Raw genomic sequence first — 17,575 nt, 5'->3', positions numbered from 1 at the left:
CAAGGTTTTGATTTGGTCATGACCTTAGTTCATAAATCTGAATGATGTAGGGGCCTTGGTTAAAAGGCCGCTGGATCAACCCTCAAATGGGATACTCCTCCCTGGCTTTCAGTGTCTTTCTCTCCTTCCCTGACTCTCTCTCCTCTTCCATCTCTCCTAAACTCACGTCCCTTTTTCAGTTCCCACTGCGGTCTCAAGTCCCCGGAGCCTCTATAACAGGCAGCGAGAGAGGGCGAGAGAGAGAAAGACAGAGAGGGGGAGAGAGAGAGATGGCGAGGGGGTGAAACAGGCAATCAATAAATCAATATGTTTTGTGCCACTAAGCTAGGGTAAGCTCACTCTCTCAAAACTGCTGGTGCATGTACACACACACACATACACTCACTTACCATCCCAGCAAATTTCTTTCAACACAAACAAACAAATGAAGGCCCAGGACAGAATGTCCCTAGCCAAAAGACATTTTGTTGTTTAAGGGACTTTCTTTTTTCCTATTCTGTTTCCTGTTTTGGATCATTAAGCCATTGATTTTTATTTCAACGGGTAAGTGGTGGAGGGGACCCCCTGGGAACTGGCTGAAAACCTCAACAGAGTGGCCCCAGCAGGAGTTTCTCTAGTTGTGACAGGCTGCTCCCAAGGGCCAGTGGGCCCTCTTAACTCTGCAGGGGAGAAACTATCGCCTGAAATCAGTCATTCTGCCTCAGCATTCCCAGGCACCACTCCATAAGGGTGTTCACTCGAATATCTATAGATTTCTTCTTGCAAAATGCCTTTGCAGCTACTGGAAGTACAAACTCGTGCATTTAGTTATAGATTTGGATTCGCGTCCTCACAGAAATTCTTGGAAGTGTACAAATGGTCAGTTCTCTTCATAGATTTTAAGTGTGTAAAAAGTTGGCTGGAGCATATGCCTTCCTATCACTAAGTCCAATATTTTTAGGTCCATGGGGGTGGTGAGGAGAGAGGAGAGAGCAGGAGAGGTGCTGCGAGATACAGTAGCAACTCTGGCAGATCAAGATTCAGCTGGCCAACAGCCAGGAAGATATTACAGTCAGATATATAGTAACACAGATGGATGCACTCAGCCTAAAGAGGCTGACATATTGGCCAGCGCTGTCATAAGAATGACATAATACCCACCCTGACAGGTAATGAAAATAAAGGCCACTCCACTGCAGAGTTGCATAAGAGCTTTAACTTTAGCTCATACAACGTAAAACATTACTCCTGACATATGGGATATCCCAAGGGAAGTTGGATGTGGAAGGTGGAGGGCTTACAATTGGAAGGGGTCCCATAACATGCTGGAGATGTAACTCTTGATCTTAGCACTCACAGCCACAGCATGCAAAGAGCTCTCCTGCTTGTCTCTTTTATATAGAGATGTTATTTTGCATTTCATTAAAATGCACCTCAGTGCTTCACACTGAATCGATCTTCTCTCTCTTTCACAAAATGCATTCATACTGCACATATCCAATCTGACAACTTGCTTTCTCAGAGACTGTAAAGCTATACTTTTATTTATTTATTTTTTAGCTGAATTTACATGATGCAATAGAGGCAAAAGCACCCTAGAAATGGATAGGTCACCTACTTAAGTATATCTGTTGTACACATGTTTGCATGTTAAGTTCAGTGTGTACTAAATAAAGTTCATTTGGTCATTTGGTTCCACATTTAGAGTTGAGGGTGTGTGTCAATGTGTATGCATATGTGTGTGTGTTGGGGGTAAGGGGCGTCTGTTTCAAATGATGAGATAAATATGAAAAACTGCTGTGTTTTGGCACCATTCCTACAAAGTACATCAAATCATAGGGCTGAAATTAACACCAAGGGAGCTCGGCATGTGAACAGGAGCTCCTCTGCTAAAAGAGCACATAAGTGATGATGTGCATGAGGGGGAATGGTTACATTAATTCTCTTTAACTGTGGAGGAAAACTGACATAATCTTCCATAGCAAATAAAATCCATAAATAAAAATAAACATCCATCACACCGTGTCCCACCACGTCAATCATTTTGCTACACTCAGCTGGTTTTGTTATGAGAGTAGTTTATAGTGGCAGACAGCAGCTGTATCGTTTGCTGACTAACATTACAAATTCTTACCTTGTAGTCTTTCTTTCCTTGTGCTTCAGCCACGCTATTCTAGCATGTCACAAATTACAATTTCAGTAGTTTTCTTAGGAAAGTAAAGCAGGAAGAAACAATTGGTTGAACAACCTACACAAAGCACAATAATGAATTAATATCTGTATAAAATTATCTACCGGAGAAACACGCAGTAGCAGAAAACTCCTTAATGTATTCAACTAAGCAATGCTGCATTTTGTATTTTGTAATTCAGCTAGGTTTGTGTTATTGCACTTCATATCACACATTAAAGGCCTTACGTGTCACTGGCGCTACTCACAATGCCTTTAATGACTACTTTGTCCTTCGGTTTGGATGGGTAAAAATTAAAACTAAGACAATAAATATTCATAAATTAAATTAACAAAACTCCAACAAAAATGGAGGAAACAAATTTTTTCATTTTGCTCACTAATGTTTTCCACTTCCTTATTCAGGTCTTCCACCACCTCCTCCTCTCCCTGCCTCCCTATGTTTGAAAAGAAAAGCAGCTGAAGATACTTTACAGGTTCAATTTGAACAAACTTTTCCTTCATTAATAATGAAATGTATTCCCCTCTTTTCCCCTCTCTCTCACTTCCCTCTGGAACGAACTTGGTGTTGGTCTGTTGCTGCTACTTAAAACTTCCCCTCTCTCACTTAGTTGCTCAAGACTTCGTCTTATCCTCAGTATAAACCTTCACTTTTAAATGAGGAAAGCAAGTGGGGTGGCATAGCCACCGTTCCATCTTTCCTTCGTTTCATCTTTGTCTCTTTGCATGTTTTCAGGATTACACAGAGTGAGCCTTTGATAATTTTACAGGCCACTGAAAAGTGAAAACTATCAATGTGAATGTGGGAATAAATGCGTGTGTGAAAAACAAAGACAGACTGACACATTGGCTGTTGCATCCTTGAAGATTTTTTTCTGTGTGTGCTTGTGCTTGTGTTTGTGAGTGTGTGGTCTCAGGTATTTCTCAAACTTAGTCACATAGTCAGGAGACATGTTAGAGATGGAGGTGTGTTTTAAGGTAAGGGTGAAGTTATGTTGGTTATTAGTTACATTAAGTCAGTGTAATGCCCTCTAAAGTCATGGACGTTTGACTCTGTTAGCAAGTGTGTATGAATGTAGGCAGACCTGTGAGTTGCATGAAACATACAGGCCTGCATCATTGTTTGTGAGCACTTGTGTGTACTTTATACTGCATTCAGTCATGTGCATGTGCATATTTTTGACTAGTAAGTGAGTGGGAGTGAGAGAACATTCACATCGCCCACCTGGGCTTAGCTTGGAGCCAACAGAGCTGTCTTACTGAAAAACTCCCTGTTGTTTCTTTGGCGGAGCCTAAGAGGCAGATTTGACTGTATCACTCCCTTCTTTCTCATCCTCCTCCTCCTCCACTCTTAACTCCTCTCTTCTCCCTCACACTGCTCTGTTCCCAACACTCTTTCTCTTTCGCTCGTCTTCCTCTCTTCCTGGCTTTTCTATATTTAATCAGGCGGGGAGCACGGAATTAGTGATTATTTGATGGAAATATGCAGCTAAGAGAAGGAGTGTGTGTGTGTGCGTGCATGCACATGAGAGACAAGCTGCCATTTATTTCTCTGAATCCTTTGAAACCCTCCCGGCATTTAAGGGCAGTCCAGCGTTTGGAGAGTATGAAGGAGTACAGAGGTTACACATTACATAATAGGCTTTACAGGGTTTTAGATGGACAATGCACTCGTGAATGATACCTCCATGCAATTTCCCTCTGCCTTTTTTATTTATACTAGCATCCCTCACATCCCCTACTAGCCCCTGTTTTTCTCCATTCAGGGGAGCGTTGAGGCCATGTTAACATAGACACAGGATAGTCATGAATTTAAGAATCAAGGTGCTTTCAGTCATGTCAAAGGGAGAAAAAAGAAAAGATGTATTTAATTTAAAATGCCCTAGAATCATTTTTTTAAAATTGGCTTATAAAATACAGAATATTTATATATAGCCATTACACTTAAATGTACTTTTTCTGTTGCTAATAATCTAGAGTTAACATTAAGACATGGGAGAAGAGAGTCATCCCTGTGGTCAAAGTTGTCTCCAGACTTGGATTTTATTATGTCCATGTTAGTGCAGTGTTGTTTTTGGTCTGGTAGAAACAGTTACAGCTGACAGAAGCAACAGTGGAAAGTTGTGAGATGCTTTTTCTGTCTGTCTTAGAAGAGTAAGACAGAAGCATTTCTCCACTAACCGCAGGCCGTCGCTGATGAAATCCACCCAACAAATGCTTCCAATCAACATGTTATGTTTTGTATGTTTTTGGGCAGCTTCTTTAAAGCGTCTTCTGTTTGTTGGCAAATCCTTCAGTAATGACTTCATAACTTCAAAATGCCAGTGTCTATTCCTTTAAATCTTCCCAAGGACTCTAGTTTTATATTTTTCTGTCTGCAGTCAGAGCACTCAGTGATAGATGGAAACCATATTCCTTAAGCTGTTACAGTGTCATGGCATTAAGCTCATCCAACTCATTAGATTAAGACAGGAGGGGGGGGGGGGATCAGTATCAACAACTCATTTTTCCCTTACATCATGCACCCCCCACCACCACCCTTCTGGGGGTTTTCCAGGACAAAAAAGCTGGCTATTTTGAGTGACAGCTCATTACAACACCGTCTTCTAGCCTCTCTAACCTTACGAGACAGAAGCTGTGTGTGTTTCCATGTCTGTGTGAGTGTGCGTGTGCAGGCTTTTCAGTCTACTTGAACACGAGAGAGGTTGCATTTCCTTCCCGAGCCACAACGATGCCGTGTTTGCCCATGCTGCTATTTGTGTCTATATTTACATTTGCATATGCTGTAAGGTGTCTTTCATATGCACGGGGCTTTTTAAGTCAGCACTCGCTCTCTTCTTCTCACTCGCACACATTTCACTCACGCACACACGCGTGCACACACACACACAGTCCAGCGATAGTCAGCTCATGAATACAGTGCTCCCGCAGCAATTATGGGAAACCCACTCATCGTCTCTGTACCTCGGTGATGGCTGGAGAGGAGGACAAAAAAAACTGTGGAGGGATGCAAGTGAAGGCAGTCTGCTCGGCTCAGACAATGACAGCCCGCACACTTATTTTTATTTTATTTTATTTATTAGATAAGTGAAAAGCAAAAACCCAGTTATGGCATGCCAGTACCAGCCATGATTTATGTTCACCTCTGGAAAGAGAAAAGTAGAATTTATGGCTTTCTCATCTGGCCTAATCTTCACTATATGCTGCAAAGCCTTAGCAATGCAGCAAGCTTAGAGGGGGAGAGAGAGTGAGAGAGAGGCTGAAAATTGTCCTCTACAATTTCTGTAGTTAGCTCTTTTCTTTTCTTTCTCTCACTTACTTACCAACTCTATCACATTTTGTCCTTGTTGTTTTTTTTCTTCTCCCTTCCTGCACACTTTCATACACAAGAACAGCAGCACATACACACAGGTGCGCGTGCAAACACACACACACACACACACCCACGAGCTTTGAACGCTCCTAATCACACGCGTGCAGGTGCACCATGCACACAAACTCACACATGCACCGAGAGCTGCTCCGCACCTCGGCAACACCTTCGCTTCTCTTGCACCAATTTTCTCACACTTTTTTCTTTCTTCGTTCTCCGCGTCTTCTCCTTTCTTTCTCTTGCTGCCTCACTCTGCACCTCCGCCCTCAACCACCTCCACATATAGATCCATTCTTTTTATAGTCAAAGCTATTGTCCCTATGGCAACATCAGAGTTGTTGATTGCCAAGGTGCTGTACATCTAATTATATAACTCACAAAAGGTGTGTGCGTGCTCTGCAGGCTTTTTGTTTCCCACCCTGGCACTGTTCTATTAGTGATGCCTCTTTCTGTGATGAATCAAGCTGTAGTGTGATAATCAACCTGTGTTCAGGGCTCTTAAAAAAAGATCTTCCGAGTCAGCTGTGATGCTTTGTGCCTTAAAGAAACAAATGAAACATTTATCTAAACTTAAAATAGAATATTTTGACATATGATATATCATTTGGGAGCGCATCTCATTCGCGTGAGTCTTTAGTGAGTCGGGGCGTAGCTCATGTACGAGTGCATGTCACAGGAGAATGTGGAGCCATAACAGGTTCTGACAGGGCAAAATCATTTGGGGGTGCAGATGATGTGCTTTTTCTATCCTGTTACGCTGTGACAACAGAATTCTCAACTGTCGATTCCTATTAAAGTGTTCGCGGGAAGCATAAACCCTGTCTGCTCTCATTCCACATAGATTCTTGTCCAGGTTGGAGCACTGAAAAAACGTGGAGGAAATGAGGGGAAAAAACTGTTTTTATGCATTAACTTGCTGCGGGGGAAAAATAGGTCTTAACACTCATTTACTCTATTCGACAAACAAATTCATACAAGAGAAGAGGAGGGAGAAGAATAAGGGGGGAATAATAGGAACAAGAGTAGAAAGAAAAACAGAGAGAGAACTACATTTTCATTTTAACCTCTCATTCAAAATTGCTCCAGAGCCTTCCCACTACTGCCAGCATTCAGGCTGCTTGCCAGTGAAAGAAAGAGAAAACAGGAGGAGATAAAAAGAAGAGGTGGGCTGGTGTGAAATGGATCAAACAATGGATGTGAGAAAAAGCATCGCTGCTCTCAACCAACTGCGGGCAAAACAGAAAAAGGAGTGGAGGAGGAGTGGGGGTGTGCGATAACTTGCAGCTTTTAAAAATGTCTGTGTTTTGTAACTAGCTGTTGGTTTTTTTTGACAACAGGTCGTCAGAAAGTTGGGGAAAGAATTTTCAAAGAAATTGTCTTTAACCGGGAAAGGATGCATCTGCATGGAAGTTCAGCATAAATACACCGAGTGGACCTTTTGAGTTGTCATTATTTTGGCACACACGTTATTCCCAAGGTCGAGAATGATGCTCCGTGCTCGAGGGTGTGACTTGATTTGGATGCTTGTGTACGACTTGCGTGTGTGTGCCTGTCTATCATCCTCTGTCTTCATGTTCCGTGCATGCTTGAACGGTGTTTAAAAGCCGCGTTGATGAAGGAATCACCGGGTGATCAGAGGGTCGGACAGGGAGGCTTGCCTTCTTTTGTGATCTCTGTGTGTTTCCCTTTCATCTGCCTTTGTGGAGACGTAGTGATCTCCGTAGACACTACTGGGACAGAGCAAGCACCAGCATATAGAAACAGGCAGGGGGAAGAAGGTGGCGGTATTTTTCATTTATGTAGTGGCTTTAGAGGGATTTCTCAGTTCAGATAGAGAGGCAGCTTTATATTAAATTTGAATTTGTTTAGGATGATTTTGCAAGGGACGTTTGGGAATTTAACTTCCGCCATTCAAATACATCTTTCACCACCAGACATTAAACCTATTTCAGCTGCAGCTCAAAACCTAGCCCTACAAACACTGTGCATGTATATTATTCTTCAGAGAAAGCGAGCTGCTTCGTCATCTTATAGAATTTTGAACATTAAGAAATACTGATCAGTCTTTTTGGGGGGGCCATAGTGCATACTGCAGCCACGTTGTCGTTCTACTAGCCACATTAGCGCTGCGGTTCAACAGCCACATAAAGTACAGTCTGTGCCAGTAATTCATAATTCATCTGGATGCCTTTTTTTCCCCCCTTTCTCTCTCTCTTAATATTTATTTTGTTCCTGTCCACTCCGGCTGACTGCAGCATGCTACTCAATCCCACCCCAAACAACTGGGCCAGGCTGTGCTGTTGTCAGGAAATTCTCTTCTCGTTCTTGATCTGACGCGAAACAGATTGCCCATCTCCGTTTGTCTGTAAAGATGAAAGGGGATAAAGAAGAAGACAATGCAACAAAAGGGAAGCGATTGTGATGTTTTGCTTTATAGCCCTCTTTCCCCTCACACGCAGACCCTGATCTCGCTGCAATATGTTGCACTTCAAAAGAGAGGTTTAATGTTTTGCCGTATGTCAGAATGAAGAACTACAGTGGTGGTTGTGGGGGGGAAATACTCAGTGAGATGTGTAGACATTAGTGGAGATTAAACCTGAGAGGAAGCCAAGTGAGATTTAAACATTCATCAATTTATAAGCTGTTATCAACACTACTATAGAATAGACCTAAAGGTTCTTGTCAAACCAAGGCAGGCCTGGTTCCAGTACAAAATGACTTAGGATCCATCTGAAATGAGTTTGGGTGTGGACACCCAAAAAGGTGCCTGCCAAAAACAGATTACAACCATTTATATATGTCTGCAGCTGCTTTTAACGAATTAAAGAGCAATAACAAAAACTATACATTACTGTAATACCCCCGCCTGTCTGTGATACTCCTTTGTTATTATTCAGTTCCAACTGAGGGTGCAAGGCATGCTTTTGTGCCCCAGTAGAATTGGAGCCTGGGGCAACATCAAGTCACACTGCATTTCTGGCATTTCAGGAACTAGTAGAACATCATGGTGGCTGTTGTTTGTTGGTAACAGAATTGTGTCTGACAAATGTCTAGTATGATCTCGTAAAGATCAACATGCAGCCTCCTGAGATACGACACATCTTTACTACAACTATCTCCACTCAAATCCCGGCTTGATTTTAAGTCAAGTCAAAGCATTGGATTATTACATTTAAATATTAGGAGCACTTTTTTTTAAAAAAGTGGACTTTGTTAACATCTTGATACATAAATGCCACCCTGAGATTTTTGCCTGATTCATAGCTCGGCTAGATAACAGAGTCTCAGATATCAAAATACCTATAAGAGCATTACACGATCTTTTGTAGTGACAAGAAATCTAAAAGAGGTGGAGCAGTGGTTAATGTCAAAGACTCCTTGCAGGGTGGTCCTGTTCTGCTGTTTTGCTGCCTAAGACTTTTGAATATATTGCTGTTGACATCTGCTCTGGAGGTAGTGACCATTTTGCTGTTAGAATTTATGGCCCCCCTTCTGTAGGCTGTGAAGCCCTGAGAGAAATTGCCAAACTAATATCATTGTATATTACTTCTGAGGTAGTTATTCTGGATGAGTTGAGTTTAGATTGGCTCTCATATAGAAAGTAGCTTATTTTACTCAAGAAATCAGTGACCATGTTTTTAAAAAAAAACTCCTGCCAAATTTACATCTAGAAGAACAATTTTTTTTAGTTCACACAGATTTTTCTTTTACATAGAGGTGATGGTTCAAGTGAGCTTAATAATGTCCCATATGTAACTTTGTGATCCACAAATAAGTATTTGTAACAGAATTTAGTTTGACACGACTAAATACTGACTGAAGAATTTGAAAAAGTGCCACACTCCTGATAAGAAGACAAGAACGATTTTAAAAATTACAGTGAATTACAGCGTATATTTGTTTTCCTTTAGTAGGGTAAAGGAGATATGAAAAGGGAGCTTGTCTGCTGAGATGACAAAATAGGCACTGCACACCAACGCTAAAATGCCATCCCATCTGTGAAGCATGGTGGAGGGTTCGTCATTGTTTCAGCTGCTTTCCTTCTTCAGAGTCTTGAATTCAAAACAATAAAAAAGAAACAAAGAAAGAAATAAACTTGAAAAAGCTGAGGTTACACAGGAAAATGTCAGGGCAGCAGTCAGTGACCTAAAGCTTAGGAGAGGCTGACTGATAAAACGCTACACCGATCTAGAGCTCACAAGACAATTCAACAACAGAATGGCTGAAAAGACAGGAAAATCTGGTTTTGAGGTGAAAAAGTCATAGTCCTGACCTTAACCAAACTAAGGTGCCCTGGCATGACCCGAAGAGGAATGTGCACTCAAGACACACCTGAAATATTAATGTACTCACACAACTTTAAGGGAGGCATGCCCTAAAATCCCTCTAACAGCAGCTGTAGTAAACTTCTGATAGTGGTTCTTCCTGTTACCTCCAGGAGTTATTAAATTCAAGCATTTGTTAACATTTACTTTACACATTGTCCAGCTCATCCTGCTACATGACACTGGCAAAACATTTGTTGCACAGATTAGTTCAGGCACTTGCAAATATAGCTGTTCAGTTTGTGACTGAATGGCTTGTAACAAACACATCTGATGCTGTGGCAAGCAAAGGCCAGTTTCAGTCGTCACCTGAAGCAGTTGTAACGGTGATGCATGAGATTTTGTTTCGGCATTATAAAACATTCTTGTAACTTAGGGGAAAAAATCATATACTGTAGAAGCTTAATTTATGTCAAATCTTAATTGTTGCTTTTAAAATAGGCTGTGATCACGTGTAAAATCTAATATACACCTGCTTAATGTTTCTAGTCAAGCTAATCTTGCCATTGAGAGTGGATTTTTCTCGCCATCAACAGCCCAGTTTCCCAAAAGCATCTCAGGGTTATAACCATATTTGTTCAGCTAATGTTTCCATTGGCGCGTTTCCATCCCAAGATGAGTGTTATGCATGCTGAGATACTTTGGAAAGCAGGTCCAGGTCGAGTGCCAGTGGTTCATTTGACATGAATACCAGCATTTGGTTACAGTTGCACTCAGCGACATTGCTCCTGCAGATAATTTTAACATTTGGAGCAGTTCTCTCTCTCTCTCTTTTTTTTTTTTGTAGATGCTTTTATGTGTACCACACTTAAGAACCAGTAATTATATGTATGAGCAGAGAGCAAAAGAACCCCAAACATCTCAGCATTCAAATGGGATAAAGACAAGAAAAAGGCCTTCGACTGTAAAATGTAAAATAGAGCAAGTTTTGACAATAGTAAGGGAGGAATATTACGAGCAGCCTTCCTTGCTTCCCTGGGAGAGTTTCATGGAGTGCTTTCTCACTGTGATAATGAAATGACCTGGCCTGCACTGCTCTACTCTCTCTCAAAAACACATCTGCTAGACGACGGTGAAAATGAGAAAATCCTACCTCCTCTCCCGAGTTTCGTAAAGCATACTTTCAATATTCTTTTTCACAGAGTGATGGGAGTGTGAGTGACTGTGGACTTTCGTGTCCTTGCGAGTGTTCTGTATTAATGTAGCTCTGTGTGCATGCATTATTGTGTGTGTGTATGCGCGTGTCTGTGTGTGTGTGTGGCCTGTGATGCTGGCATTGCCTTGAGCAACTTGTAATAAACTGTATTTGAAGTGCATCTGACATAACAAGGTACTATAAAGAAATTCAGCGAAAAGAAATCCCGTTGAGTTGTCATCAAAATATTGTTCTTATAACTTCATTTTTGTGCTTTGCACACAGTGAAATCAATACTGTAAGCAGCAAAACTCAGATCAAGGACTTCAGTTTTGTCCCATTTCAAAGGAGAATCCAATAAGGCAAAGCTTGAGTCCCACACTGCTTGGAGCTAATCTTGTGGGCCTTTCTAGACATTCAAGCCAGGCCACACTGATTCAGAAGAATGACTCACCAGTTTGGTAGAGCACAGACTGCATGCAGACCATGTATTCCCTCAGCTTCTAGTTAACAGGGAATCTATGGCAGCACTGAGGCAGAGCACTGTCGTTGAGTTACATAATCAACAGAGGAGTGTAGCAAGAATGTGTGTGAGTGTGCGCGCCCCCATGCATTTGTATAGCTGCAGTTCCTCTTGAGCTGTCAATCACACCAAGGCCATTCTCAACACAAGTCTGCTGAGGTGGACTTTCAGCAAGAATGGAGCTTAGCATGTGTGTGTGTGTGATTCTTTTTTTTGTTTTTTTTAGGCATATGAAATGAAAAACAGGCGACCGCACTTACAACGATGAGGAGAGAAAGCGATCTACAAACAGGGTATTAGGTGTGCGTGCTGTGAGATGAGCCAATTTAGGCACTGCACATGTTGACTCACAAAGCTACATTTACATATCTTTTGTGCATACCTACACTTATTTATCTCCCGACCCGCGCACGCTTGGATGCATAGGCCTATTTTGTGCTGTTGCATGTTCTGTGTACGCGCCAGACTTGTGTGGATAAGCATCCATGTCTAGTCATGTGAGCTTAGCCACTTACTCTTATTTCATGTCTGTGTGTATATATATATATATGCATGTATGGATTTTAGCCTCTTTTTTGTGTAAATGAGATTTTTCACTGGTATTAGCCTAAAGAGAGCTTCTCCTGCTCAATGCTGCCATCTGGCTTTAGCTAGCACTACCACAGACATCCGAGGGGAGCTATCTGTGCGAGTCAGCGTGTGGGTTTAACAACTGTTTTGGGATCAGTTGTCCAGTGGGCTGGTGCTAACTCACCCTATTATGAGCAGGATGATAAAGCTGACCTTGAAGCAGTTTATGGGCCTGGAGTAATGGAAACCACTGATAGAGAGCCCATGAAACAGCACTCAGCCCTCAGTGACAAAAAGAAAATAATGGTTTAACCACTTAACATTATTTTGAACGGTATCTAAAAATTTATGAGCAGACATTTCGCGTGCTGGTGCTCAAGTGGCAATGATGATTTAAGGGATTCACCAATTCATCCGGGTTCACGGGATTTTGCACGTTAAGAGTGAGGAATTATTGTTTTAATAAAATCTAGCCCTTTATATGTTATTACATATAAGAGATCAAGTATTTATCACATACTGTATATTGTTGCCATCGCCATCCCCAAATAGTTTTTTGTTGCTTCTCTAAACTCCAAGTGAAGACTTAAATGAAGACCTGCGTAATTAAATAAAATCTCAGTGGGTCCATGTTATCATATAACATGCAGGTTAATGCTGACACTTGCATAAAGAACTAGTTGAGGTAGAACACAATTAGATAAGATTGAGGTCAAACTATTTGTATGAATCATAGTAAAAGTGCTCATATGTATGCAGGCTTTTACCCCCACCCCCCGCCCCCGACCCCCTCGGGAGCATTGAGCTGACGTTGTCCCATACTCTGATCCATATCTTCTTCTTCCCCTATGTCCTGTTTTCCTAATTCCCTCTCCCCTTACTCTTCTTCCCTATCCCACTTCCCTTTTTTATCACTACATTTATTCCTTCCATCGCCACCCTTTTTTCACTTTTTTCCATTTAGTTTTTTTTACTTTTCTCACCCAGTGTGATCTCACCTTTCCTGCGATCAGTTGTTTACCTAACACTTTTTTGATTCACATACGGTCATGTGAAAATAAAGTTTTCACAGCGATCCATGCAATCGTGTAAAAAAAAAATAAGTACACCCTGATGAGTAACTGGCAGAGCCACATTTAGCAGCAATACTTTTAAGTAATTGTTTTCTCCATGAATTTATCAATGTCTCACATCATTGTGGAGACATTTTGGCCCTCTCTTAAGGTCCCGCCAGAGCATTTCAATCAGGTTGAGGTCTGGACCATTGCAACACCTTTCTTTTCTTTTTCAGCCATTATGTTGGAGACTGTTGCTGTGTTTGAAATTATTGTTCTGTTGCATGCCCCATTTTCGGCCAATCTTTAGCTGTTGGATAGATAGCCTCACATTTGACTCTAAAATATTCCGGTATGCAGAGGCGTTCGTGGTCGACTCAGTGACTGCAAAGTATCCAAGTCTTGTGTTATCGGAACAAGGCCACATCATGACCTCTCCACCGACGTGCTTGACAGTTGGTGTGAGGTGTTTGCGCTGACATGCTGTGGTTGGTTTTTGCAAAGCGTTGCACTGTGCATTACCAAACATCTCAACTTCAGTCTTGTCTGTCCAAAGGACATTATTCCAGAAGTCTTGTGGTTTGTTCGGCTGCAGCTTTGCAAACCTTAGCTGTACTGGGCATGTCCTTTATAGAAAGGTAGCCCTTCCAACAGGCCATACTTGTTCATTTTAGCATCATGCTTCTGAGGTCTGTAGAGCCTGAAATGTAGCTCTTGGTGCATAATCTGACCCTGGTTTGAATTTGCTGAGCCAGCAACTCCAGGGAAGATTGTGGCATTTTAGAGGTGCTTATACTTTGTTGGTCAATTGATTAGCAGTTTGTGACTGGGTGTACTTAGTTTTGCACAGGATTGCACAGAGTCCTGTGAAGTCTTGTGAAAACTTTTTTTCACAAGACTGTACTCTCGCTTTTTACTCATTTTTAACTCATTTTTTTTTCCATTCCCCATTTTCTTTATCCCCTCTCGTCCTTTTTCCATATCAACAGCCAGTCTGATAAATAATGCATCACAGCACATTAAAAACATTAGCAGGGTTCTTGGCTGTCAAAGAGAGGGAGGAGACGAGGGAGATGAGGGAATGGGTAACTCAAGTGTTGTGGGGAATGATGTGATTTAATATTAGCAGCTGAAAAGCGCCAGAAAAGGGTGAAGGTCCGAGCATTAATTGTGTTTGCGCCGCGTCCTCGTGTCCTCGTGCTCAAAGTTTTTTGCCTTTTGGGGAATCATCTGAAAGCTTGCAGATTCATAAGGGTGATGACTGTATCAGCAAATTCAAAAGAAAAGATTTTAATGACATTTTGCAAAACACTGATTCTGCATCACACAGAACCTTGACCTTTCCCTTCTCCCTTTCATCCTTCACATTCCCCATCTTCTCCTCTCCTCTCCTTTTCTTCTTCTCTCTTCTGATCTCTTCTCCTTTCCTCTCCCCCTTCCCTTCTATTCCTCCTGGCAGCATGGCGATTGGCATTATTAAAAATTGATTGGTGGCGAGCGTTTAGCAGGGTGGCGAGGCGGAGAGGAAAATTTTGACAGGCAGGAGTGAAATGAAAGGAGGGCCTCGGCGGACACAGTGTGGAAAGGTCTCAGTGGGGGACAGCGTGTGTGTGTGTGTGTGTGTGCGCACGCACGCGTGTGTACTGGTGTGTGAGGCTAAAAGAAGACTGTGCAAGAACAATTTGCAACGAGGCTTAGGAGTCTGAAAACCCATGTAAGATAGAGTCTCACTGTACAGTATGTACTGTATGTGTTGGCTGCGCTGTACGTGCATATGTATCCACATAAAAACACAAAGCCCACACTGATAATATTGTGGTGCCACATCAAACCTCTAGAGACAGAAACATTCGCAGTAGCTCTGCTGACCCGGTGTTACCTTTCCTCTATCATCCCCTCTTTCTATCTTTCCCTTCATCCCTCTGCTTATCCCCCTTTCCAACCCTTCTCTCTCCTTTCATCTCAGATCAAATAATATTTCCAACCCATATTCCCAACCAGCTATTCCCCCAATGGCTGTAAGTGCTGCAGCTTTGGAGATTTTCAATACATTTTACCCTCAATTTTGGCTGAGGGATTCTAAAAAAGTTTTTTTTAGGAGGGGGGGGGGTAAAAGCATGTGCCATTACATGATGCTAACTGGGTTCTTTGTCTCCTGCTTTCTTCTTTCTATGTCACAGATGAACAGACCGATCCAGGTGAAGCCAGCAGACAGTGAGAGTCGAGGAGGTACTGTACGCCCCTCTTTGTTGCCTTTTTTCCCTCCACTTCCATTCTTTGTTCTAGCCCTTCAAGCATGTTGCCTGCGCGTATCAGCCTCACCATTATCTGTCCTATTAAACGATGCCCTGTACCTCGATGCGGGCTGACAGCGCGGCCCAGCCAGACCCTCCAGTTTTCAGAACACATTATGTAAACGGCGCTCTTCCTGGCCAGTGTAGCCTCTAGCTCCTTTCCTTGAGTCTCATCATATGCACTGATGCATGTACAAACGCGTATGCATACACGGAGATATGCATAACCTGTCATTTTCGAGGGGGAAACAGGTCACTTTGTTTGTCAAACACCAAGGCAAACAAAGCAAACCCAATTTGACTAATGTCACAAGCTTGTGTCAGCCAAATGAACTGAAAATGTAAATGACAGGTCTGTGTGAATGAAAGCGAATTCCGGTCTGGTATTTTGTGTGCAGCGTGCCATATTGACAGCTAAGGCCGCTTAAAGCGAATTTTCTATGTCTAGACAAGTAGTGACCTGCTCCTGACATCAATCAATGGACTGTACAAGACAAGATTGATGCAGTCTGACCAATTTTGGCTGAAGTCTTTCAAAGTTTTCAGTTTTTAATATAACAGGCACCAGAGTGATTCTCCAGGCACAAGAAAGATGGAAAGGGTGAGGGGAGGGGAGGGGGGGGAGAAGAAATGGAGCATGCAAGGAGTTAGTTGATAAGGTTGATAAGCAGTGGATGTCTACAGACTGAGAGAGGTGTTAGTTTGTACAAAAAAATAAATAAATAAAACTGCAAGGAAACTGCAACTTCCTCTTCTGTTTAGTTTGTTGGTTCTCTGAGAATGATTGATGGAAAGGGGGAGAAAAGAGGCAACGCTGAGAATGAGGAAAGTGAAGGCAAGACATCCATACTTCTCTGCCTCTTATCTAGTTCCCTACACTGCTGGTTTTCCAGGAAATTTCTTTACTTCTTGATCCCACATTTTCACACAGGAAAGCAAAGCAATATAATATAGTGCCAGGGTGTTAAATTGTTCTGGTGGAAGAATAATTCATCTTTCAGTTGCACTTTCTGTTACAGCTCAGCAACGATGTGGTAATAATGGGGTAAAAGGGAAGGAATAAGAAGGTAATAATATGGAGATAGCAAGCTATTACCACTTAAATACCAAATCTATATCCAGTATCCAGTAAGTATCATCTTTTATCAACAGTGGTTTTAGCTGAGTATGTTTGTGTAATGGGGTAATAAGGGGTCAGAAACTGGTGATAATAATAAAGAAACAAATGTATGCCAAAAAACAAGGCAAAAACAATTATATTGATAACATAATCGTAACCTTTTATCAATAAAATCTTAACATTTGTGCATTTGAATTTTTATATACTGGTTTTAAAGTGTACTGGTGGTACCTTCTAGCCCCTTGTGACCCAGTTACATACATTTCAGTGTAATATTACTCAGCTAAAACCACTGTTGATACAAGATGTTACAGCACTTGGTGCTGCCACAGGATGAGAGGCAGGGTATAACCTGGACGGATTGCTGTCACAGGGCTAACACAGTGAGACACCTACAGGCAATTTAGGAAGTACTAGCCAGTGCACCCAGAAAGAACCCACACGGAGAGAACATGCAAGCTTCACACAAAAATCTCGGTCAGATTTCTACCTTCTTGGTGTGAGGCAGCAGTGCACCACTGCACCACCGTACTTACTATTATTTTACCTTTTCAGGGTAAAATAGTAGCAAATACTTCACATCTAAAAAACTGGCATGGATCACCAACTAGGCGCTTCTTATTGTAACAGTGCCAGAAGCCAACAGGTTTCGAGCCACTGATTTAATGCTCTGGATTTTAAATGCTTGTCATAAGTTTAAATGCAAGATTGAAACTTGAAGACTATGGCTTTCTAATAAAATAAAAATAGATGCACTGGAGTAAGAAGTACAATATTTCATCTTTAAATTACTTTAACAATAAGATAGCAAAAACTGAAAAATATTCAAGTAAACGAGATTCAAGTACAGCACTTGATAATAAGCACGTTGCTTTCCACCACTGTTAACAAATAAGGAGAAGCTACTTTCAGTCATAACTTCTCTGATCGAGCTTCGTGAGAATGCAAATGTGCCACACAGTCAGTTCTGACATTAAGAGACCTTTAACTTGCCAGCTTCCAAGTACAAAG

General features: G+C 41.8%; 1 protein-coding gene across 11 annotated transcripts in view; it reads left to right on the top strand.

The window, feature by feature from the left end:
• The window catches only part of celf4 (CUGBP, Elav-like family member 4), a 92,812-nt gene that overhangs the window by 50,473 nt on the left and 24,764 nt on the right, over positions 1-17,575 (top strand). For all 11 annotated transcript variants that reach the window (XM_084927886.1, XM_084927885.1, XM_084927878.1 and 8 more), the window contains exon 3: positions 15,331-15,379. In XM_084927886.1, the coding sequence (XP_084784012.1) occupies positions 15,331-15,379 (49 nt within the window). The remainder of the gene's footprint in view (positions 1-15,330; positions 15,380-17,575) is intronic.

The sequence above is a fragment of the Perissodus microlepis genome, chromosome 5 (assembly GCF_051167445.1).
Source record: "Perissodus microlepis isolate ML-2025 ecotype Zambia chromosome 5, ASM5116744v1, whole genome shotgun sequence".
NCBI lineage: Eukaryota > Metazoa > Chordata > Actinopteri > Cichliformes > Cichlidae > Perissodus > Perissodus microlepis.
This window is presented reverse-complemented; position numbering and strand designations above follow the sequence as displayed.